This window comes from Nyctibius grandis, chromosome 5 (assembly GCF_013368605.1).
Source record: "Nyctibius grandis isolate bNycGra1 chromosome 5, bNycGra1.pri, whole genome shotgun sequence".
Lineage (NCBI taxonomy): Eukaryota > Metazoa > Chordata > Aves > Nyctibiiformes > Nyctibiidae > Nyctibius > Nyctibius grandis.
In genome coordinates this window covers 64,378,522-64,404,501 of record NC_090662.1, presented here as the reverse complement: position 1 = coordinate 64,404,501, position 25,980 = coordinate 64,378,522, and the positions used below count along the sequence as shown (strand labels likewise).

Here is a 25,980-nt window from a genome sequence, read left to right as displayed (position 1 = left end):
TGTGTCTCCTTATCTCTCCTCCAGAACTAGAATACTCTTTCCTGCCTCCCAAGAATATACAAAAATAAATCTTCTTGGATCTGCAGAATGCTTTGCTGACACTAATTGTGTTATAAGAAAGAAACATATTTATTTTTAATGGAACAGGACACTCATTTCTAAAGAACATGTTTGAAGGCCTGTTACCAAGATGAAAAAAGTATTCAAATTTAATAAGAGGAGCAAGGTGACCTCTGCATACTTCCCAGTGCTTTAGCAAGGCCAAATCCTTCTCACTTTACCTCACCTTGTGCTAATCTCTGCGAGGGCTCCATGCACAGGAGCCTTTGCCATCACCGAGGCCTACAAAGACGACACCAGTTAGGCTGCCTACAATCAACTAGATGCTGCTGCAAAACGGCTGGAAATTGATAATCTCCCTCTCCGTTCATCCCCCCTCCCCATGATACTGTTTGAGGTCTTCTGTCTAATCCCTCCCCACTTCTGTTCGCTTCCCTCGGTCCCCAACCTACTCTCACTTGCTGGGGCAGATACAGCAGGCTTGCAGCTCCATTTGTAAGATTTCAATCTGACCATTGCCATGGCAATACTCGTACGAGAAAAGAGAGAAGAAAGGTGCTTCTCGCGACAGCTTTATCTAATGTGATCTCTGGAAACCGTTCCTGAAAGAGAAGTAACCTGCTTTGCTCTAGGAAGGGAAGCAGACCCTCCCTGTAGCACCACCAAGTGGTTGAGCATCTGTAGAAAGAAATCTCTGCAAAACAAGCATGTAGCAGTGCTGCACAGCAACGTTTTTCAACGACTTTACAGTATTTTAAGTGGTAAATATGATTTTCAGCACTCAAACCTGGATGTAAATTGGGATTAACATCACTGAAGCTGGCCCGAGTGTGAGCAAAGACAGTATTAGACATGTTGCACTCAAAGCTGTCAGAAGAAGACTGACAAAACCTTAATGCTTCTGTCTTCTTGTGGGCGAGCAGATGTTGTCACGGTTTAAAGCTGGGCTAGCTATTAACCAGGTGGCAGATGCTCTCTGTTAACCCTCTCCCCCCCACTAAGGAAAAGGGAAAAGGGAGAGAGACTTATCGGTTGGAAAGTTAAAACAGTTTTAATAAACTATAATAATGAAAAAGAGTATAATAACAATAATAATAGAAATAATCAAATATATACAAATATATACAAAACCAAGACTGAGAGCTTGGAAATCCTCCTCAGGCAGAGTTGCTCCCCCCAGCACAAGCAGAGGGGAAAATACAGTAGCTCCCCCCAGCACGGGCAGAGGGGAAAATGCAATAGCTCTCCCTGCCATCACACCTGCAGGCTTTTAACTGGAAAATTGGCAAAGCTGGTACCAATCAGTGGGAGACAGGAGGGCCCCTCCCTCCTGGGCCCCACCTCCAGGAGGCAGTGGGTTAGTGATAAATAGGAAAGTGAGAATGACATGTATGGGATGGAATATCTCGTTGGTCAATTCTGGGCCACCTGCCCCATCTGCTCCTCCCTGCAGGTGCGACCCCCTTCGGCTCTTCACTCATAAGCAGTGAGGAATTTAGCAGTGACCTTGGTTTCTCTAAGACTAATTGGCCTGGTTTGGGCCAAACCAGGACAGATGTCTTGAGCTGTGAACCAGGACCTGGCTGCATTAGGAGTGCTACAGACACAGAGTGATAGACAGGTCTTTGACAAATTTTTCACTGGGAAGTGGTATTGGGAATCAGTGGTAGGCAAGATCTTTTAATGCTTTTTGAGAAGTATTTACTTTTATTCTCTTGGAAAAAAAAATCTATGTGAATTTTTAAATCAGATTTGAAAAGCTGTGAAAGGGGATGTGATCAGAAATGAAGGCAGGATCTCATTCCTCATTCCATGAAAGGCTCCTGGTGTAAAATTGCCCTGTGCCAGTGATAAATGATCAGGGAAACTTTTTCATATGACATATAACCTGTTGCTGCCCTGCCTTCAGGGTTGCTACTCAAGGAGGATTCATTTGCCTTGAGTCTTCTTATGTTGGAGAGAGGCCTGTAACAGCTTGGCTGCAGGCAAAGAGACTTGCAGGCAAAGGTGATATGTCCCTTGTGAAACACGGCTGTCAACATGGTCCTTAGGAGCACACAAGCATCTAGCGTAAGAGGGCATCCAGATTCCTCAGGCCACTGGTATTGTCCTGGTCGCAGCTTATTTGAACCCACAGATCTGACTCATGGGAGGACTAAAAGTACTGCTCCTGGGACCAGACTGTCAGGCCTCATCTGTGTAAAACTGATTTAAATGAGTTTCAATGCAGGAGCAAAGTCCTTGCATCTACGGTAATTAGCCCTTAGAAAGGCACACTGTGTAACATGCCTCTCAGCTATCACGTCCCCCTTTAATCACTGCATTCATAAATTGTAGGTATTATTAGGTCTCAGCCAATGACCCCTACTTGCTTCCTGGCCAAAAAGAAGGACACTGAGGCTTGTGTTCATCATTGACCTTTTGCAGTGCCACAGCATCAGCTCCATTGTGCCTCCAGGAACAAGGGGGACAAAAGGCATCTCTGTCCTTCATGGGGGCTGCTCAGGTGAAAAGAGCCCCAGAGGAATAAAAGGCCACCTTCTTCTGTCCCAGCTAACACTTCTGTAATTAATAAAGCAGGTGCTCAGTGCCCATTCTGTTTGCCCACCTGCAAAGTTGCAACATGGCCAGAGATGCCTGAGGTGCTGCTGTGTGGAAAAGCAGCAGAAGACCCAGCACTCCTAATGACAGAGATATGCTTTCAGAAATGCATTTCCTTAGCACGACAGGCAAAGCTGAAAGGAGCCTGAGGTGAAGTCTGGGGTGAAGCTTTGCAGAGTCCCATTTCAAGAACAGCAGCTGCCAGTGGTACGGTTGTTGGACTCATCCTCCAGCAAGATACTACAGGCATATAATGGGAATATTTTTCTTTGAAAATAAGAGAAGCACCAGGACCCATCATAAGCAATCTTGTAAGAGCTAAATGTGATTTTCAGGGGAGGTGATTATGCATGGCTGCCACAGCGTTCGATGGCAGCAGTGACTATTCAGAACTCCTGAAGAGAAGGCTAGATTGACCCTGAGGGAAAGTAGATAAATTGAGTCAAAACACAACGGCAGTGTCTGATTTCCAAGGGATTATTATAATTAATAATAACTCTGTGCATTTGTGCGTGTGTGTCCATGATATAACAAACAGCAGCATATATATATGAATATATATAAACAATAACATCGACATATATCTATGTATGTACACATGCAAGCTCATATTGCTTAAATAGCTATAGTAGGGACCCTGTCAATATTAGCCATCAATATTAAACATCCTTTTATGTTTATCTTGATGCTTGAGGATCTGAAAGCCAAAGTTGACAAGGAGTTGAAATATTGTTCGCTGATAGCTCTAAAATGATAATCACAGTGGAGCACGTTGCTACGTTCAAGCCGAAGTCAAGCTGCCTGTTTTAATACAAAGCTGGGCACCCCATCGTAGCTCTGGCCATCTGCATGCATTCTATATTTAAAATGGAAAAAGGCCTCCAGGGAAAATGAACTAAATTCACTGTGGGTACAAACACTCATGGCTCCTTTGAGGTCCATGGAACATATTTGCTTACACCAGTAATGGATTTAATCCAGAGACCATTGTTCTTTATGAGACCTCATTTTTCTTTGTGTTTGTGCCAGTCTAACTCCACTTACTTTGGCAGGAATAATACTAATTTATACCAGTGTAAGTGGCGGAAATTTTTATTTTTGCTTTTCAGCACAGATGCTAGGTAACAACTTTCATAGCTTGTTTCCTTTCCTACTTTACTGTAGTTGTTCTGCAGGTGCTGTTCCTCTGATTTTTCTACATTTACTTCAGATTTCCTTAGTCTCATTGAGAAGGCAGCCAGGCCTTCAGTGCCCACATCCAGTACGAGCTCCTTGGAGTGGATATTTTTCCCTAGTGAGTATCCCATTCATGGTGCTGAGGATTGCCCTGGTGCCTTCACCAGAATTTCCCTCCTGACACCATCACAGCCACCACCATTCCAGCTGGGAAAGCACTGTGCCCTGCAGTAGTTCATTGATGCTACTTGTTAATTGTCCAAAGACTGGAGACAGAGGGGTCATGTTCCATGTGCATGAGGCATCCCTTCTCTTCCTTGCAGGTTGGATGGACAACCTGATTTTCCCTGGAGGAATAGCTTGCGGTTAATAACACGGGCCATGTCAATAAAACTAGGTAGAAAATAATAGTGTCCAAGTAACAGGCAGTGTTGTGGAGCATCAGAGACGATCAAAAGGGTTTAATATTTAGTGGTCGGGAGAGTAGACCAGAATTAAGATAATCTTAACTCTCCCTGTGATGCAGTTAGCAAAAAGCAGCAGACGTCTATCTATCTGTGCCTCTTTTACTGTCAGACTTTGTCTCACTGGACTCAGCCTTGCACTGAGTGCCACCAAAAGCAATTCCCTATTTCCTTAAGTTTTGTGTTCCTGAAAATCAGTGGCAGAATAGGCAAACGGATTTGAGCTATTGACTTTATCCAGGCTACGAAAAAGAGACCAAGGGAGAAAAGGCTACCTAAGCATCACACGGAGGGTGTGGTAGGAGAGGTTAAAGTACAAGCTGCCTTTCTTAAACGCCTGTCCTCTCACCGACTGATGTCATTTCCCCAGATAGCTCGAGCATTAGCCCTCTCGTCAGTTGAAAAATGAGTCCCCGAGGAGCCTAAATTAAAGACGCCCATACAAAAGTGCAGGGCCTGACCTCTCGCAGCTGCACCGGGGCTAATACTGATTCATTGTGCTGCTCCATCCAAGGGCAGAACAAGGGGGCAGGGGAGGGGTACAGAGGCATTTGGGGCTCCTCGTTAGCTCATTCATAGACACCTGGTGTCCCGCCCCCTCCTCACGCTTCAGTGCGTCCCACCCCTATTGTGTAGAAAATCTCACTTCTTTAGAGATCTGAGCTGCTTGGGCTGGACAAAGACCAAAATTAAATGTGCAGCTGCCCAGGAAGAGGCTTTCTCCATCGGGGGTTATTATCGAGGACCTCTGATGAGCAAGTGGCACGGGGAACTCCACCTCTGTCACTTCCATTTACAGGTTTGGACGGATGCGTCTGCACATATTTTTCTTCCTTCGCATAAATAACTCGGGCCCCTCTTTAGCTGATGTGGACTGTCATGCCTCCACTGACGCAGTTTAGCTCCAGAGGTATGTGACCCACTGCACTCACCACGTTTGGCTGGACAACACTCCCAACTGTCCACAGCCTGCAGGAAACACTTAGTGTCACGGGGTGGTGAGGCCAAAATACCCTCATGGCGGCTCCTTCACTCTCAGTGAAGTTGCATCAAGAGTAAATTTGAACTGACAAGGGCCAGCTCCTATTCTCAGTTACCCCAGAGAGAGCCTGGAATTGCATCATTAGTGTGCAAGGAGTTATTTTGGATCTACGTGGGCACAAGCACGAGCAGAATCTGGCACCGAGTTTAAAGGAGCAAAACAAAGAGAGGTTTACATCACAAAGGAACAGCGGCAGGTGGCACATATAGGCTATATGGTCCCAAGTTTTGAAATGAAAAGAAACATAAAGTTAATAGAAAACCTTTGTAGCTACTAAATATGTTTTATTCTTTAATCCTCTGTGGAACCAGTCAGTCCCTTGGCTTATAAAAATAGATGCAACAGGTGTCAGTTTGAAGACTTTTGTGCCTCATGTTAAGGGCACTAAGAAGTTTATGGTCAGTGAAACCTGGAGGAGAAAGTAGGATTAGAGTAGAAAAAAATCTGTCCCATTACATTAGAGAACATCTGGAGCAATGCCATTGTCCAGGGGAATTTAAATCTACATCTCAAAAGCTTTGCATATCTGATCACCATTCCTACTATCACTGTCTAAATAGCCCCATGCTGGTAACCTGACCTATTTAGTTGGTGGCTGCTCCTTCTGTTCTCTACATCTAACTCATTTCTTTCAAGGCAATGCTGAGGATGAGTGTTGTTATCTGATTTTTCTCTTTATTTCGTTATTTACTCTGATGTGTTTCCTGTGTTTTCTTTGGGCACATCAACTAAATTGCTGCTCTTTAAGACAGCCAAAGACAAGTTGCCTCCTAGGGACTGACACTAGCCAAGCTACAGCATGGGGCTGTGAACATTATGCAAATAGCACGATATGGAGCTCGGAGTGGGATTTTCATAGCTGCCACGGGGAACTGGATGACTGAATCCCATTAGGGTTGCAGTGAGTTTTCGCAACCTTGCTCTTCCTGGCCGCCTTTGAAGAAGTCTCAGCACAAAGCTGAAGTCTAAATCTTGCATGAAGCAAGACACGCTCTTACTCCCACAGGACTGAGTACTGCCGATTGTTATTGCAGTAGCTGAGCTGGAGGCTGTGGAAGAATCCTCAGGCACAACTCCTATTATCCTATATAAGGAATATAAGGAGAATTTCAGATACTGTCGGAAGATGTTATCAGATTGTTGGACATCTGTCCAAATCTGTACAGGCAAATCAGCTGGAAAGATAACTGCAATATATCCTTGTATTTGGGAAGACTTGTACATGTTTATAATTATACAATATTTATAAAAAATGGTCAGTGTTCTTCTTCAGAGATCCACATGCACTTTAGCAAATGGTGTGTGAATTTCTCATGTGATCTCTTCAGTTGCCACAGAATGCCTCGTCAGCAGCAGCCAGCTTCCTTATGCATTGTTAGGGCAGAAAATGGGAAATTCTACCCCAGTTTGAGAGTAGTATGGGATTTGGGACAGCAAGAGGCAGTTAACACATTTAGCCCAAAGATGGGCACTACCAGACCTGTTCTACACAACATCTTAAGTAAGGCAAGTTCTTGACTGATTATGGAATTGTTTTAACTTTAAAGTACATTTACACTGCCAGAATGATGAGAACGGACTCTCACGTCTCAGCAAACCAAGCTGCAGAATTAGGGGCTTCAGCATTACCTCTCATCCTAAGGTCTTCCTTTGCCCTCTGCTGCCAGAGCAGTGCACGAGGGTGACCAGGCAGCAATGAGCTCTGCACCCTGCTGAACCCGTGTGCTCGGGGAAGGACTCCCACACAGCTGCTTACTTCCATTTAGACATTTAACATTGTTAGAGCATCATAACAATGTGCTGTTTTCCTCTTGTTTGTAAGTATGCAAGAGTTTCTTTGATAAGTAACAAACCTACTTTAAAATGGTTTAATTTTGACCTTGAAAAGAAAGTTCAACTGCCTTGAAATAGAGTGTTTGTCTGTAACAAATACTTCTAACGAAAGGAGCAGGAGAAGGCAGGGAAAGAACAGACAGACCCCACAGTTCCCTACTACGGATTAGTATAACATAGAGCAATATTGCAGTGGAAGCACAGGAAGCTGTAAGATTCTCCGCAAGATCAGGGCTCCTATTAAAGAAAACAGTTGTTTTGAGTAAACTTACTGGTAGAATCTGAATTAGGAATCTTCCAAAACACCCATCCTTTTTCCTTGATAACTGCAAAAAAGACTCAAAAATACAGCCAGCCAGAGGTTTCGTCAGAAATGTACATATAATGTCTAAGATCAAAATGTACAAAAAGAATTTCAGCCACACCTTAAATGTTGCCATTATTTTTGAAAGCAGGTTATTTGGTGGTCTTTAGTCTTTCACTGCACTTTTACGATCTTTCCCCAGAGGGAATTTTCCTTAACTGCAAGGACTCACTGTACCTTACTGTATGGAAGCAATGTGGGTAAAGGATTTCTTTTGCAGTAGAAGCATTTCAGCGGGCACATTGATGAGCAATACCTGGGACTTGGATACAGGGAAACCCATAACTGACAGCCTGGAACAGAGGGACATGTAACAAGGCACCAAAAAAAACCACTAATTACAAACATGTGTGAAGCATAAGGCAAGAAAAAGAAATCAGGGAAAGAACGGCAAGGATCCTGTGGCAAAGTGACTGGTGGTGAGCTGTCATGCCCAAAGCCACAGGCTGAGGCCCACAGCATTTATTGCTCACTGGAAGTCATTTTTCAAGTCAAGGAGCAATACTTCTCCAACATAAATGAAGAATTCCAGTCAGCAGAGGGTAACTGAAGCCCTCTTAAAACAAAAGTATCATGGAAGAGGGACTAATAAATCCCTAGTGACTAGATTTTTTTCATTTGGAGTGGAGAACTCCTCTCTCAAACTAGGTCCCTCTGTGTCCTGGTTTGGCCTAAACCAGACCAATTTTCCTTTCAGAGATTTTTACTTTCAGCTAAGTCTCTTCTAAATAACTGCACTTTCTGAAACTAACTGCATGTTTTGCAGACAGTGTCTGCTTCTAGGACTGGTAACACTCAAAGTTTATAGTTATCGCTGAGGCACCAGTAGGGATGTTATGCAGAAAGGCTCTTGCTGTACTTATTCTTAGAGAAACCAAGGTCACTGCTAAATTCCTCACTGCTTACAAGTGAAGAGCCGAAGGGGGGTCGCACCTGTGGGGAGGAGCGGACAGGGCAGGTGACCCAAAATTGACCAACAAAGGTATTCCATCCCATACACGTCATTCTCAGTATAAAGTGGGGGGATCATGAGGGTCTCGCTCTCTTTCTGCTATGGCCGAAGAGGACTCTGTCCGTTTTCCTGCTGCCCCCGATCCCGATCCGTGCATCCCTGAATCCAGTTCCTGTCCGTCACTGAGCCCAGCCTGGGCCTTCCCAGAGCCTGCCCTGCTGTGCCAGTGGGGACATGACTGACATCGGGGGAGCTCGATCTTGGTTTTGTGTATATTTGTATATATTTAATTATTTCCATTATTGTTATTATACTCTTTTTCATTATTATAGTTCATTAAAACTGTTTTAACTTTCCAACCTGTAAGTCTCTCTCCCTTTTCTCTTTCCCTTCCCCTTCTGGGAGGGGGAGGAGGGTTAATAGAGAGCATCTGCCACTGGTTTAATAGCCAGCCCAGCCTTAAACCACAACATTCTGTCAAGCCCATCCCTGTGATATTAACAAAGCACTTCAGGATGTGTTTATCTTTACTCAGTGCGAACTGCAGAGGGACATAAGCGCTTTGAATTGGAACTGGGAATTCCTACTGTTCTGGTGGGACAGTTAGCTTCTAGCCTGAGCCCCCAATCCCCCTTTGCCTGTATAAACCCATAGTAAATTGCTGCTTCTGCTTCCTGGATGCAGACTGGAAGAGAGAGAAGGAAAGGAGCTCTTCTGGGCTCCTCTGCCCAAATACGTACTAAACCCTACTCCTCAGTAGAGGCTTTTGTCCGAATGGTTTAGTCATGGAGGAAGTCTGGGCTCACACTCAAGATACAGCATAGCTTCACCCTCTGAAACTCCCTTCCCTTTTGCAGGCAGCGGTGTTAAGGTTGTCTGGGCTCACTGAAGAACGTGGCAATATATATTTATTTCTTGCATTCTTGTTTCCTCTTTGCAGTAACCAAGTACAGATCGCTAACCTCACCCATCGTCCCAAGACAAACATCTCCAAATTTCGTCCAGGAAACATTGAAATCAGGGCTGTGTTAACCACCTGGCTGCTTCTAATATTTCACACAAAAAACCAAACACTGAACTTCACTTGCTACAATGCATCTTTTCTCAGTTCACTTCTTTTGCCAACACCAGAAAGCACACCTAGTCCTGAACTTGGATTGTGCAGTGAAGATTGGAAGTACTTAGATTTATTTCATTGCTCTTCAGGTGGAGGAGAACTTTTTGCTATGGTGACATGAGAGAAATTGAAAAGAATAAAACTTCCAAAACCTCTTTTTAATGGATGTGCTTCTTTTTATAGTTCAAATACTTTCACAAACAGGGATTCAGCTCTGTGCAACCATTTGAAACAGCAGCTCTGTTACTGAATTAATTTTATAGGTAAAGCAATAAATTCTACCAGTTCTAATGAGTATAAAACAGCAAACCTAAGGAAACTGAAGAGCTTTGTGAAGGCAAGTGAAGGCTCAGGATCCGAACAAAGGACAATGTAGTAGGTCCCTTGGATAGCTTAAGCCTTTAGATTAAGCTAAGATTTAAACCTTATGAGACTCATAAGACACTAATATGAGACACATACTTCTCTGCCAAAAGTATTTGCAGAGCTTCTACTACAACAGCAAGATTACACGTGAGCAGTCATCCCCCAAATCGGATGAACAAATGAGCAACCCCTCACCCAACCCTTGGTGATTCCCATGGACTTTGGTGAGAATACACTAATTCTAGAGAGTTCTAACATGTGATTTGTGTTTTGCATTATGGAGCTGCCAGCACTTCTGGAGCATTTCGTTACAATGCGTAAATCCTTGATCTTCTTCTGTGACCTGAACCAAAAACTATTTTTGAGGGTTGTATTTAATAAATAATACCACTATCTATTGCCAACTGCATTCTAAGTATTCCCTGTCCATGCTGAAAGAATGGATAGAAGAAATAGAATAGTCTTTGCCCTGGAGAAAGTTATAAACTAATAAAGCTCCCCAAATACTGGAAAATATGTAATGGGGCTGGAGACTGGAAAGCAGTAGGTATCTATTCTATCTGGTTCTTGCAAATTTTGCTTTGTAACTGAATTCTTCACCTTCCCCTACCCCTTCGCACACGCAACTCATCCAATGACCGTGGTAATCAACAGAGAAGGAGCTGTCGATGTTTTTGGGCCTCAGATCATGTCTCACGAAAGATGTGATCCCACAGAAGACAGGGAGGGGAAGGTGCAGATACACCTAAAGGTTAACATTACAAAAATGTAACAGGCACAGCGGTTGCCACCAGCCCCCTGGACTGGTTGATGTCTCTCTGCTGTGTGCCGCATTGCTTTAGCACACCTCGTCTTTGTCCCTCTGCCGTCTTTGGTTGATCAGCTCCTTTGGGCAGGTAGTCTCTTATGTGACCATACAGTGATGGGAGGGAACAGTGACACAAAGGACAAATGTAGCCTGCACCCTCACTTCTACAGCTTCACAGCTGCATTTTTTCCCCATGTTATTACAGGATAACCCAAAAGTGCATGTGTGATAATACACAGATGCCCTGACTGAATCAGAAGAGGTTCCCCTGAACCCAAAGGAGGCCACGAGGAGTCATCCTGCTGTCTCTACAGCTGCTGTGGCTTTAAAACCCCAATGACTTAGGGAGGAGGTACAGGGCTTTTTCCAGTCGTGCCACCAAACTGCAGTCACTGGAAGGCTGTGACATTCTTCTGGGATGCTGTAATGCAGTTTGATCACGGAATGCATTCAAGTACAGAGGTATTTTTCATGGGTCTAAGAGGTTATTATCACCTCAGTTAATTATCTGTAAGCATTCAGACTCCAGCAAATGTTAATTATCCTTCCATCAATCTCATGTTCACAAAAGCTTAGTAGGGCTATTTTTAGAAATACAAATACCTCCTTCCTGAACGGAAAAGCTGTTCTTTTTCTTGCATATCTTATTTTTAAAGGTTAAACACATTAGACAGAACTGAGGGGGGTTTTTTTCCCTCTCTTAGAAACCATCCTAAGAATGTGTAATACTTAATGAAATTGCTAAGAACAATACCATCTTCAGACCTAAATGTATGATGTTAGAAATCTGGTATGAGGATGAGACAATAATTATCAGAATGGAGTGCTTGAAGTCCACATTTGATCCAATAAAATACTCCATTGGGAGAGAGGTTTGGTGCCCAGAGCATTCTAGTGGACAGGTGCCTGAATAAGTCTTCTCATACAGCACCTCGTAGGATAGGGTTTGGACCTCTGGGCAATGGCGTTATACGCATGACACAGGAATAACAACAGCTTCATTCACTCATGGCACTCCATCAGTCAATGTCCCTTTTGTTTCTAGCTCTAAGGGTTGTGATAGGATCTCTGAAGGCATCAGCTGAATGGGTACCAGCGTAGCTGCTCTGCCTCAAACGCCAGGCAGCTAGAAACAATGGCATCGAGAAGGCTGTTCCTCAGATAGGTGTTTACTCTGGAGCTTAATGATAAGCATTGGGCTGTCTATACTGTTAATGTTTGCAATCTTTTGAACAGAAATGAGGCCTCGTAAACCATATTTGTGTAAACCATAAACCATACAAGCCTGTACTATCTCCTTTGATAAAGTTCTTAGGCTGCTGTGTCCATGCCCTGAGAAGGGGACTTCAAAAAGGAAAGGCTCACTCAGTATGGGAAGGTCTGTTAGCTATTAGGTATTCTGGTAAACAGCTCTGATGCACTTGAAGGAAAGGAGAGGATTTTTGGAGCTTTAGGTACTGGAAATCATTGCTGGGTATATTACGCATTCTTTGTGTGGCTTTGGTTGAAGTGCTTTGGCCTTGATTTTCTACCAGGAAAGGAAATGGGAGTGTAGCTACTGACTTCGATGGGATCTGGATCTGGACCCTTGTCTCTCCATAATTTCTGTTTCCTATCTGGCTGGAAATTTTCTTTTAAGACCTCACTGTTTTCAATTTACAGACTTCAAGCACTTCACAGAGGTCGTCCGAGTGAGGCTTCCCAGGCTGCGCAGGTCAGGGAAGTACTTGGCAGAAAGGTTTTTTGGCCTGAGTGACACCAAAGCGTGAGCTATCCAAACACACTCTGGGAACTGCAAAGGGTTGGTTTTACCTGCCACTAACAATGTCAATTCATTTGTTTAGATCATGTCTCTTGCAGTGCTCTCTTTAAACAGGTGGCTCTGCAGTGGCAATCATCTCAGGCCCCGTTTTTGCTTGTGGCTTCAAATTATTACTATAAAGTAAATAATATTTAAACATCATATTTTGCATCCCCCTGACATGTATATATTGATGGGAAGTTTGGTAGAAAGGAGAGGAAAAGAAAATATTATCAGAACTTACTTCAAAAGTCAGAGCACTAAAAAAAATTTGAAAGTTTCAAGGTAACCCTGATTCTTTCTCCGCTTGTTATGTTTTCCATCCTTACTCATAACTCTAGGACTCCATCCCAGCCCCAGCCTAAGCAGTATTGACAGGAAAGGATTATCCGCAGGAATTTGACATATTTACATCTAGAGAGTGCCAAAGGAAAATCTTTCTGAGTGGAACAAAGCCAGCCTTATTTGAACTAGCTTCTTCCTCTAGAATTGTGGATGAATACCAGGGTGGGGCGCAGGAGTTAACTAGGTAATGAGTATTTCATCAAAACTATTTTTTTTAAAAACAGGATATGTAGTAAAATAAGAAATTGCTTCTTTGGCTTTTATTCCTCTCACAGTGAAATTGGAATCACTTGAGAAAAGACTTGTCCCTCAAAGCTAAGCTCAGCATTTAGATAGCATCATCTTGGAAAAGATTTTGAGATGTATTATTTGTATATCCGTAGCAGCCAAAGGAACACCTGCTTCATAAGCTCCAATATAAAAAAAAAGCGGAGTTCAGGGATCTCTTTGTCTGAGGTCTAGCAGGCTACAACTGTGATGCTGCATTAACTCTGAATAGATCCAGGGTTTAGAATTTGCATTGTAAGTGCAGGAATCATCAAGCTCTGCTCTTACAAAGGGATTTCCGAGTTCACTCTCTCAGTGTATGAGCAAGCATTGACTCCTGAGAAGATACATTATATTGGGAGCTTGCAACATACTGTATACTAGAGATTCTGGAGAGGTTTTGCTGTGTGAGCAAGCAGAAAATACACTTTTTCCTTTGGTGTCCAAGGCAGAATTGCTCTTTGAGCATCCTTGGTCAGTGTTAGACCAAATGGGTTCTTGGGAAAAGGAATCGCTTTGTATGCTGTTTGACCATTTCATGCCAGGATTTACACATAAATGTCGATAAAGTCTTGAGTGTAAATATTCTGGTTCTGCATCTCTGACATCCGTGAATAGGAGGTTGTAGCGAGGCAGGTGTTAGTCTCTTCTCCCAGGTAACAAGTGATAGGACAAGAGGAAACGGCCTCAAGTTGCACCAGAGGAGGTTTAGATTGGATATCAGGAAAAAAAACTTCACCAAAAGGGTTGTCAAGCATTGGAACAGGCTGCCCGGGGAAGTGGTGGAGTCACCATCCCTGGAGGTATTTGAAAGCTATGTAGGTGTGGTGCTTAGGGATATGGTTTAGTGGTGGGCTTGGCAGTGCTAGGCTAACGGTTGAACTCAATGATCTTAAAGGCCCTTTCCAACCAAAACGATTCTATGATTCTATAATATCTGCTCATGGTTGGCGGAGGATGACAATGACCAAAATGCACACAGGAAGGGCACGGTGGCAGCAATGCACGAGCACTCAGAGGACCAGCAGGGATCAGCATCTCACGGTGCTAAATATCATACACAGCTGATATCAAAACAAAAACCAACACAACCACAGCTTCTCCCTCCCTGAACACCTGTACACTGAGCACTTGATGATGCAACGAACGGGCCAGGGACCAGTTATTAGCAAAATGGCTAAATTGGGCAGAATCAGTAGCAGTTGCTCCTAGAATCAGCCCAGCACTGGATGAAGCCGCAGTGAGAAATAATTTGCTTTCAGGGGGATGGTACCGCCTGAGGAGAACATTAAACAGGGCGGATGAGCGGGTGCCGCTGCGAGACCCGGAGAAGGGAGATCGGGGCGGGGGGAGCTGCCCCCCGCCCGTTGCAAGCAGGAGGCGCCAGGCTGGGCGTCTTCCCGGCCCCTGACCCGGGGAGGAGCCCCACGGCGTCGGGCAGGCGGAGGGACGGGCAGGCGGAGGGACGGACGGGCAGACAGGCGCACAGCCCTCCCCGAGCCGCCGCCTGCCGCCCCAGCCGCCGCCACCGGGGGGCGCCCGCCGCCGCCCGCCCCCTCCCCGCCCCGGCCCCCGCGGGTCTCTGCCCGCCCCGCCGCAGCGGCCGGCCCGGCGGGCCCACTCGGTGCCGGCGGTGCTTTTGCTGTTCGTACCTGCTCAGCCTCCCCGCGGCCGTTGCGCCATCCTCGCCCCGCACCTGCGGCGTGTCCGCCCGTCACGCCTCGCCCTCCCCGCAACAGGCAAACGGGCTGGGCCTTCTGACAGAACAGCCTTTCCCGTAGTGGGAAATTGTTTACTGTTTCTTTCATTCCTCTTTTCCCTTCAATCCTCCCTCCACTTTTTTCAATTCTAAGCAGGCCCAATTGCTCAGTCGTTGTCCTAGAACACTTTACCTCTGATCATCATCATTTTCCTCTTCAAGAGTCTCCCCAGCTCAGCCACACCTTTCTCAGAGTGCCCCAAACCGCAGAGACTGGCCTTGGCAGCAGAACAGAGGGCCCACGTTGCATGTTTTCAGGCTATTCTGGTGTTTGTACATCTCAGAGAGCCTTTTTTCCTGTAGTCGTTTTAACTTCACAGCTTTGGCTACACTACCAGCTGAGTTATGTCAAATAAGATGGCAAAAAGACTAAATCACTGATCCATGTTTTAATAAAACCTCTAACATACACATTTAGGCCACCAGAAACTCTTGCTTGCTCTTCAGGTGATTTCATTTGCAGCAGTGGTCACAGCCCTACTGGGAGAAGCCCCTTCAGCAGCACAAGATTTATCTCTACCACAGTCTGGGCAAGCCCTTTCAAGTGTGATGAAGTCCACAGTGCCCCGGCGTAACAGCTTCTCCATTTATAAGACGAGAGCTGAAAATGAAGACGAATGTTAATGAACTGGCTCAATCAATACCTCACCATTCAAGTGGACAGTTTCTGTCGAAATTTGTTAAACAGCACGTTACTGATGAACTACTAATAATGTAAAAGAACATTGGCAACATAGACTATGTCTTGCTTGAGACCTTCTCCACTGCTTTACTGCAAAGTCTAAGAACAACAACAGTAAAGAGCAGCACTAGGACCAGATGTGCTCCGTGAGCATTTATGAGGGAATTGGGAAGTGTCTGTCTTCAGTGAGGCTGTCAAGCCACATAGAAAAGCTGAACCTCCAGCTCGCCAAGGGATCTTTGCCACTGTACCTGTCTCCAGCCACATTATTATTTATGGAGAATTATTATTCTTATTTAGTGAAATAAATCATTTCAATAGCTTGCCATAAAAAATAAGTTACTAGAAGTACAACTAGCTATTCTTCATTTAATCTTTGAGATCAAATTTGGCCCAGCTGCACTGCTGGCTTTACAGCCTCTTTAAGTTCCCTCATCATGCTGCTACTACTCTTTAGAGCCACTGCGTGCTCATGGCCAGCTTCCAGTCAACAGGTTCTATCTAATCTCTTTTAGACGGAAGGGCTTGTGTGCTCACCTGTTTTGTTCAACACAGGTAGTCTAGTAACAGGGATTACCTACCTCTATGAATTTGGCCTCAGGAATTGTCAGGACATGATGATGCCCATACTCTTGAAAATCACCCTTTCCCAAACTTTTGAAAGCCAGGCATCCATCATGAAGATGGTATCAGTTTATGGGCCTTGCAATCCAGCATTCAAAGCTACACAAAAAGAGAAGCCACTTTGGAAAGATTATATAGGTCCTTTCTGCACATCAGGCAACTAGCGATAGGACAAGAGGACATAGCCTCAAGCTTCACCAGGGGAGGTTCAGGTTGGACATTAGGAAGCATTTCTTCTCAGAAAGGGCCATCAGACATTGGAACGGGCTGCCCAGGGAGGTGGTGGAGTTACCATCTCTGGATGTGTTTAAGAAAAGACTGGACATGGCACTTAGGGCCATGGTCTGGTTGACATGGTGGTGTCAGGGCAATGGTTTGACTCCAAGATCCCAGAGGTCTCTTCCAACCTGATTGATGCTGTGTGATTCTGTGTGTATTTCTGTTCTACATGCTTTGGGCATCAACAAAGTCTTACCAAGGCATTGCTGGCAGTGTCTGACACAGTGTTCATTCATTGCATAAATCACATATTTCACACCTCACAACTATCATCTTGGGCTTCTGAGCCTGGTGGTCAACACCGCTGCATTGATCTGACTCAAATCCTGTTTTCAAGAGTTCCTCTGTAACCACAACAGATAAAGAGTGCTTCCACGTTCCCCTATGAGAGCTGAGAACAAGTACAGGGATGCATCACACCTGGTGCCTTCCCCAAGCCCTTTCCTGTACCCCACTGGAAGCATCCTGGGAAACACCATGTTAAGTAAGCAGCAATCAAAAAAAGGTGCAAAGAATATTCCAAATGTTTATTATGTATTAAAAATACTGCAAATAAGCCATACAGTTCATTTCACAGTAACCTAAACAACATTGTTCAAGAACTTGAGAAGTCAACAAAGAACAGTGCAGTTCCAACAGTGCCAACAGTTACCTTAATGCCGTGGGTCCCTCTTTCTTTGCCACTAATTCTTTCCTGTTTATGGTGGGAACACCACCAGATACAGTTCAGCATCTTATTTACCTAAGAGAACTCCTTTTCACCTGTGCTGTTCCCACACGCACACCACTTCTGGAAGATGCTGTTTCTAGGAGTTCTTCTAACGTAGCCATGTATCTGGCTAGTGCAGGCTGAGGTGGGCATGATGCGCATGACCTATTTCCAAGGTGTCCATGTGCAGACCCCTTTACCAAATCTTTGGATGAAGTTCAAAAGTAAACTTGAAAAGGAGGGATATTAGAAATCCTTTCCAAAAAGACAGAAACCCAAGCAAGGTCCATGAGAAAGTGGTTTTTAAATGAACATCTAGAGAATTATTACTTTTTCCTCACTCTCAACCAGTTCCTAGAAGGATCCTTTGCTGCAAATGCCCCAGGCAGACACTCGGCGACAACAATGGTGACAAGAATCAGGCACCAAGTCCTGACCACTTAATAACAGTTCAGGTCACTGTCAGCTGTGTGAAAACTTGGAAATGTATATGCCTTAGAAGCAATTCTGCTGATTTCACGGTGATTTTCCCCCTTGTGTGTTTTGGAGTGTACTATTATTGTTAGCATGCTCGCTATACATGGAACACGAGAGGTGCAATTTTCTCAGAAAGGGCCATTAGACATTGGAATGGGCTGCCCAAGGAGGTGGTGGAGTCACCATCTCTGGATGTGTTTAAGAAAAGACTGGACATGGCACTTAGTGCCACGGTCTAGTTGACATGGTGGTGTCAGGGCAATGGTTGGACTCAAATGATCCCAGAGGTCTCTTCCAACCTGATTGATTGATTGATTGATTGATTTTAGTCCTCTTTCCTCATTGAAATTTGTGATCAATTTTTACAGAAAATCCTATATTACAGACAAATTAGACCTTTCCAGGAAAGGCACGGCCTCATCATGTAAACAGCTCAAAAATAGGAGAAAAATATTACTGCACCCTCTTGAAACTAATCCCATCCTTCAGATGTCCCTTCTAAGCACTGGTCTTCTACACCCGCAGCTGAAGATGCTGGGAAAGAAGCCTGTCATCACAAAAAGGAATCTTTCCAGCCGTGTGGTAGAACACCTCTCTTAGGTCTAAGCCCCAAGCAATGCCACTTACCTCAAACCTTCCCTTTGGGAGGTTCAGCTAACCCCTTGTTAGCTCCTTGGTACAGATGAAGGACTCGCAGAAATAAACTACAGCTGAACTGACACCTGGTAAACTGACCACATGGCTGAGTCTCAAACTGCAGAAACAGATGAGTTGCTGCAAACCTGGTCCACACTTCAGTTTACTGGTCTAAACAGTTTAGGAGAGGGGTGTAATTTTGTTCATTTGTTTCTTAAACCAAAACATACCAGTAAAATTCTCAGTATGTACAGCAGTATGCTTTTTGTACTAGAACAGCTGTAGCCCTTCTGTGTGGGATATCTAGTGTCATAGTGTGGAACATCTTCATGCCATTAAATACGTGCCCATGCTAACGAGGCTGTAGTGCCTTAGTTACACCACTACAGTTACAACGGTACAACTTTATAGAGAAGATGAGCCCGTAGAAACTCAACCCCCAGCTAAACTCATGTTTTCTTAAAACAAAATTTTTTAAAAAAAAAGGAAACAAAACAAAAAAAAACACACTACACAAAAGAGAAATAAAGGAAATAAGCAGAACTGTCTCTACTACTAAAGTATTCTTATTTTCTTTGGAGGTATCAAATTGCTTTTAAAAAGAGTAAAAAACTGGGCATACAAAAGCTATTCTCCTTAATCCATTATTTGCACAAGGAGCACTGCTGCCTAAACTTTTTCATGTATTTTTTCTACTTTCACAAACAACCTTTCCAGATCATTCCTCAGGTCATCTATTGAGCTCTTCACAGACTCCAAGTTGTTCTCATTATTTTCAATTTTCACCGAGTAGGAGACTAAACTGTCCACTGCAGTTCTGATCATTTTCAAATCAGAATCAACCTGGCTGACGGAAGATCTCAGTTCATCAACAGAGCCTTCCACAGAAGAAAATTTTTCAAGATAGCCTTGAGAATGTGCTTCACCCGTTTGAAGATTTCCTCGATTCAACAAGGTACTAATTTGCTTCTGGACATCCTGAAGAGCACCGGAGGATGGCAGATCACTGATGCTTCTCCTCAAGTTTTCCACGTCATTGTACAGCGAGGTCTGTGATTCACCAAGATTTTTCAGAACGTCTGTGACTGAACTTATGTCCATATCTGAGATTCCCTGAAGAGCAGCAATGCTTTGTTCTAGGGTACTGAGCTTATTCTCATATTCTGCCTCCTTAGAAAGGAAAGATTGCAACTTTTCACTGTTTTGAGCAGCAACAGAAGTTAGAGACTCCAGGCTGTCTTCTATGTGCCTCAATCGAGACTCCAGTCCTTCACTGTTCTTCCCAAAAGTTTCTAATGCTTTTCTGAAGAGTTCATTTTCTTCCCATTTGTTAAGGCCAGCTTTAACTTGCAGTAAATCTTCACTGAGTCTTTTAATGTCACCAGGGAGCTGCATAATAGAATCCTCAGCTCGCAGAACTTTCTCTTGTAAAGCTTTTAATGAAAGGTGTTCAGTGTCTGCAGCCTCTTTGAATTTCTCATGTTCTTGTTTGAGGTTGATTAGCTCTTTCACTTCAGTATACACATCAGATTCCATGGAGTCTATTGTACTCTTCAAGGTCTCTATGTCCTTTTCTTTCATTTTCATGGACGCCTGCATCTCATCAAAAGCATCTTTTAGCACCTTAATTTCATGTTTATACACATCTGCTTCTTCTAGTGAATCAATCTTTGCTTTCATATTGTTGATTTCATCTTGGCTCCTTTGCTGGACTTCAGTGAACACAGCAATGTTATCATTTATAGACTTGGTTAGCTCTGTTAGTCTCTCTTCCACGGTGTTTTCCAGGGATGTGAAGTCTCGTTCCCTTGCATCCTTCACCATGTGGATGCCATCAGACAAGTCTTTTAAAATTTCATTTTGCAGCTTCTGAAGCACTTCACTGATCCGGTTTATTTCACTCTCCCCTTGTTTAACAGCCTTCTCGGTAACCTCCTGCTTCTGCTGAGCAATTTTCATCATGGATTCAAATTCTCCAAATGTGGCTTGAAGGGAACGCACCTAAACCAGAAATCCACACGGTTAATACTTACAATTTCATCCTTACCTATATCCTTACCCTTTGTGACTGAGATCCTTATGGCCCTTGTTACCACATGAAATGATCACCTTGCAATCCTTCATGCTCCCGACCTGAGGTGACCCTATGGCATACAAATATGGGAGGCACCAAAAGCCCAGCATCTAGAGCCATACAGCTCTATAGATACATACATCTTCTGCTGAGGATCCTTGGCCTCACTGACCTGCCACAAATGGTCCAGGAAATCTGTGGCAGTGGAAATCAAACTCAAGTATCCAGAGTTTGCATCCGGACCAATTCCTGAACATGAAAGAAGTTTCAAAGTAGACAAGAAAAAGTAACAGGAAAAATTAGGGGGAAAGGGGAGCTGGGAATGGCTGGGGAATGGCAATAGTAATCACAACATTTTGCTGCTCCTAGACACCAGTGGATACACAGATTTTTCTTGTTAACTGTTTTTTAAGATAAACACGGAAAGGCTTTAATGTTCTAAATACTTAGTACCTCATTATTCACACACCTGCATACACCCACATGCTTTTAGTGAACAGGGGCACATGTATGTACACAAGCAGAGAACAAAGCCATAGCAGCTGCCAAGGGGACTGACTTGCATCTGTCTCAGGTTAATACTCACAGAAAGTTGTTACCACTGGATCAGCTATGCTATTAAGCTTCCCAATTACAAAAACTAGTTGGTTTTAGTAGCAGCAACAGCGAAAAGGTCAAGGGGTGAGTGGCTGCCACGTTCATTTACTCTCACATTTAAAAGTAAGATCCAGGCACACCAAGGGGGAAGCACACATTACTTTATTTTGAGGCCAAGCAGAGTATCAGTCTCAAGACTGCGGAGAAATCTTTTTGTGCGTGTGTGGGTTATGTTTTTTTAAACTTTGTAAAGCAATGTAAGAACTCCCACTGGCTGCAACGGGAATCCATCATGTAGAAAATACCTCAAGGCTTTGGCAGGATGGCAAGTGCTGAGTAATGCATGTTGCCTTGCCTCGTGCTGCTCCCTATGTTTGAGGGGTATATTAATCAGTCGTGCCACATGGGCTGCCATGTTTACTGATTAGATACACAGCTGGAGGGGTGGCTTTATTTTATAAATAGAAGGAAGTATATTTTATGTGTTCTTAGAAAGAAATATACACAGCTGCTATTTTTTTTCTTTTTAACTGAAGGAGGCTCCAGCAGTTCCTATTCAGCCTCTGAACCTAGAAATCATTTTCAAAAGACCTAACAGATTTACTAATTAGAAATCAAGTTATTCATACATATTTTTGCAAGACTAAATCCTTAGCGAAATCCTCCTTGGTATTCATGTAAGTCTACACTGTGTAGGGATTGTAGAGTTTGGCCATAAGACTCGCCCTTGCTCTAATAGATCCCCACAGTTTGAAGAATACCCATAAACACGACTTCTTTTTTCCCGCTCTTCTGTAAAAAAGGTTTGTAGTGACTTTACACTCCCAATACTTGTATTCTCTAGTGCTCACATACAAAACTAGAAATGAGCTAAGACAGGAAAGAGAAGAAGCAGGTAATACTGCCACTTGTATTGCAGCAGGGCACCAGCCATTACACTGACTTACCACCCTCATTTTCATTATGTCTTAGCTGTCATTCATTTTGATTTTTTCCACATAGAGAGCTTTCTCTGTATCACTATAATTGGACTTCGGAAATCTACAGGGAGGGCACAGAAAAGTTCTGCTCCCCCTTTTATGACAGAATTTATTTTCTTTGACACATTCCAACCAAATCACCAAATTCGTATTTGCAATTAACTATCTTCAATTGTTAGTCTAAGACAAGGCATCAGAAATGGCCATGAGAACTCTCCAGAGGGCCAGAAGGTCTCTGCTGCTATAGGTTTGACAGAGACAGATCCCACCCCTCTGCAGTGGAAGTACTTTATACCTGCTCTTCCACTGCATTTGGCCAACGCTTATGGTGTAACTCGAAGCTATTCTCCTATACTTCCATCTGGGCCAGCCACTTGAAGATCAGAGACCTCTGAAACAATAAAATGGACTGGGGTCTTCAAATAAGACCAGCTTCTAATCCGATCTGTCCTAACCAAGAGCCACCAGGGCCCAGAGCAAACCCCCTGCATGAGAGGAGTAAAACCCACAACTTCAAAGTCATAGTTCATATTCACTATAAAGCTGGTTTGTGTGTGCACCTTATGTGTGAGTTTGCCTGTTTGGTGTTCATGGCTGTTAAGGTTTAAAACCATAGCCCTTGAAAGGTTTAACACCATAAACAGCACATAAAAATATGTCTATAGCTAACAACTGTGTCTTCTCTAACTAGTCATACTATCTTGTGTTTAAACACCAAACGACCTTGGCCTCTCTGAGAATTGTGCTATATTAAACACTAAACTTCCACATCATTTCCTTTCTCCTCCTACTGCTGATGTGTAAAGCAGATGAGTTTATATAACGCTTACTCCTGACAGGAGCTCTCTGCAGTAAACGACTTAAGGGGAAAGCCAGTTCCAGACAGCAGCCTGCACTCACAGCAGTCCGAAAGTACAAGGTAGGACCCTACGCTTCTGTAAAGCAACGAAATACAGCCTGGTCTCCTCTCCCTCAAGTACATTCTTCTGTGAAGACAACATCAGACCACAGCAAGCAAAGCTTTCAAGGGTTAAATCAAAGCTAAGCTAAGGGTTAAAGCAAAGCTTTCAATCGAAACTGTGCAATCTCTTCCCCCAGCTTTTCTTCTTGCACTACTGTATGTATGTCTAACATCAGCCATCTGCTATATACAGGCAAATAGTTTCAGTTCTCTTTGAAACAAAGTATTTATAAACTTCTGGTATGTATCTCTCCCCTAGAACATGTAACATATACCTAGGATTTTCTGCAACAACACAGAGATGGAGTCAGAAAACTGTACCCTTCCTATGCTTGGAAGGGCTTATATACTGTGCATACATCTGGGTTCTATACTCAGGTATTGCAATCTTACGTCCTGTATGTCCTGCCACTGCAATGTCTTCCTTTGTACAAAGAGGCTGTAAAAATGTCTTAAAAACTAGGAAAAAACCACCCTTGCTAGTTCAAATCACAGCTCAGTCATCAGTGAGTAAAAACCCCAAGATTTAAAATTAACTTCAGAAACAACACTACAGCCCTGAATTTTATAACCTTTCTCCCCCCTCACGCGAGTTTTCCTTTTCCGCCTTGTTGTAAGGGAAAGGAAACACCAAGACTGATCCTACAAACTCCACGTGTGCACGCTGCTGCGCTTCCGGGAGCATCACAGAATAGCTGCAGGATCTCTGCCAGTGCCTGTCCCACTGTCCTGTCCCCCCACCGCTGGCCCGGGCCCAAGCTTGCAGGAAATATGGGGAGTCTGCATGGCTCGCTGTGCAGAAAGCAGTCAAGCTGAGACAAGAATTTCCTTTTCTTTGATCTGAGTCATAACTTTACATACTGCTTTCCAACCAATTTACCTAGTCCCTAGACAGGAGCTTGATTATATGTTGATGACATGGCCTTTTTAAAGGTTTTAGGCACCCTAAGACATACCCAGATGGACAGTGCCATTTGTGAAATTCTAGCTTGGGGCTAGTAAGGCCTGAGTGAAAAAAATGAGCAGGGAAATAAGCATTTCTTTCACTTCACTTGAGCCACACCCTTTGCCAACAACTTCACAGCTCTTCTGCAGTCCTGGACCGCCAGGAGTCTCGCTCCCTCGGCCGGAGGCAGCAGCAGGAAGGTGGAAGGCAGGGTACGGCAGGAGCGGCGTTTCTGGCACTGCCTCTGCTGTTCGGTGAAGCTGACACAGGTTTTGTTTTCTCGAGCGTGTGGGGACGTCGAGGCAGGATCCTGCCACGTCCAACTGCGCTGCCGCACCATCTCCCTTGGCGTGCACATTTGCCCAGTTGACACGGCCACAAAGAGCAGCCCATCTGCCACGCTCGGTTTTAAATGGTTTGCAAGACTCCAAGATATAAAATTACAGCCAGCAGGCTCTCGAAATTGCACGTCTGCACTGCTGCCAACACGTAAGCGTGCTGACGGCATTACATAAAATGGCTTCAGGCCCAAGCCCTGGAAGAGCAAGCTGGGCAAGGAGCCGGCGGCCGCCGCTGCGGGCTGTCCCGGGGGCCGCCCACCGCGGGGTCCCGCCCCGCGCTGCGCTGCCTGCCAGGGATTTCTCGCTTTACCGAGGCCACGTTTGCAGGCGCTGGGAAAACCGCGGCCCGGACTCGATTTGTCCCTCTAATGCCATGAAAGCATCTTTACGGAGAGAGCACGGAGCGGGGAGAGGCGGAGGGAGGGGAATGGGACACGTTTGCTTTCCTGCAAGCCGGGCTACCCGAGCGCTGCGCGGCTGCTTATTTAAGGGGTGAACCCCCCCCGTCCCCGCTCCCGCAGGGTCGGCTGATGCCCCCCGCCCCGTCGAGCGCCTCAGCCCGCACTCTCGCCCGCTGCCGGCGCCGCCACCGCGCAGCTGCCCCCCGGGGCACCCCGCCCGCCCCCCTACGGTGCCCGGCGCCGCGCTACCTTCTGCGCCACGGCGTCCAGGGTGGCGGCCAGCTCCTGCCGCTGCCGGCCGGAGGCCTCCCTCTCCCGGGCGCTCCGCCCGACCTCCTCCCGCAGCTGCCGCACGTACCAGCCGGCGGGCAGCGCGGCGCCCAGCACCACCGCGGCGCCCAGCAGCAGCGCCCAGCCGCGGCGGGGGCCAGCGCCGGAGCGGCCCCCCCCCGCCCCCCCGCGGCAGCCCTGCCGCCCCGGCCGTGCGCCGCGGCCGCCGACTTCTTCGCCGCCGCCTCCTCGGCGCCGCCGGGCTGCGCGCCCCGCTCGTTGGCGGCGGCGGGCGGGCTGCCCCCCTTAGGGCCCCGGTGTTTGGCGGCCGACATGGCGGGACGCCGCCGCCGTCGCGCGCGGAGCGGGAGCAGCGGGAGCAGCGGGAGCGGGCGACGGAGGGAGGGAGGGATGGAGAGAGGGAGGGCGGGGGCGCCGGCCCGGGCAGCGCCGCGCTCCCCGCCCCGCCCCGGCCCCCGCCCCGGGGAGCCGCCACGCACACGGGGACGGCCCCGGTCCCTCCCGGGGGGAGCCGTCACGCACGTGGGCTCGGCCCTGTACCGACGGAGGCAAGGGGACGGGGGAACGGCGGGCAGGGCGGAGGGAGAGCCCTCGCCCAGCCCCGGGGTGACAGACCCTCTCCCGACCGGGGTCGCCTCGGCCACACCTGCCCGCGGCACCTGGCCCGGGGGTCTAAGGGCGGGGTGCGCCGGGCCTTCCCCCCTCACAGCCCTCGGTCCCCAGTCCCAGCCCGGTCCTGCAGCCGGTTTTTAGCCTTGCATGTAGTTTTGGTGGCACAGCGCCGTGGGCTCCCGCCTCTTTTGCTTGTGATTTCAGCTGAAATGACTGCAGCAAGCTCCGAGAGCAAGGCGTTTTCTCCATGCCTTGCTCTCGGAAGAGAGCTCCGGAAGAGAGCTCCAAGGGCTCCATGTGTTGCTCTCGGAGCTTGCTGCGGAAACTGCATGTTTTCTTCATATGCACCCCCCCAGTTTCTAGTGCTTCTGGAGCAGAGAGTTGGCATCAGGCTGGTCCCTTGGGCATGCAACAG

The 25,980-nt window shown here is 45.8% G+C and overlaps 1 protein-coding gene across 1 annotated transcript; it reads right to left on the bottom strand.

Annotated features, from left to right (window-relative positions):
- Window positions 1-17,052: 17,052 nt before the first annotated feature.
- CKAP4 (cytoskeleton associated protein 4) lies at window positions 17,053-25,267 on the bottom strand. The gene is given in 3 exon segments (XM_068401210.1): window positions 17,053-20,363; window positions 24,912-25,112; window positions 25,115-25,267. Coding segments are annotated over 3 exon segments (1,686 nt in total). The 3' UTR covers window positions 17,053-19,031.
- Window positions 25,268-25,980: the final 713 nt, after the last annotated feature.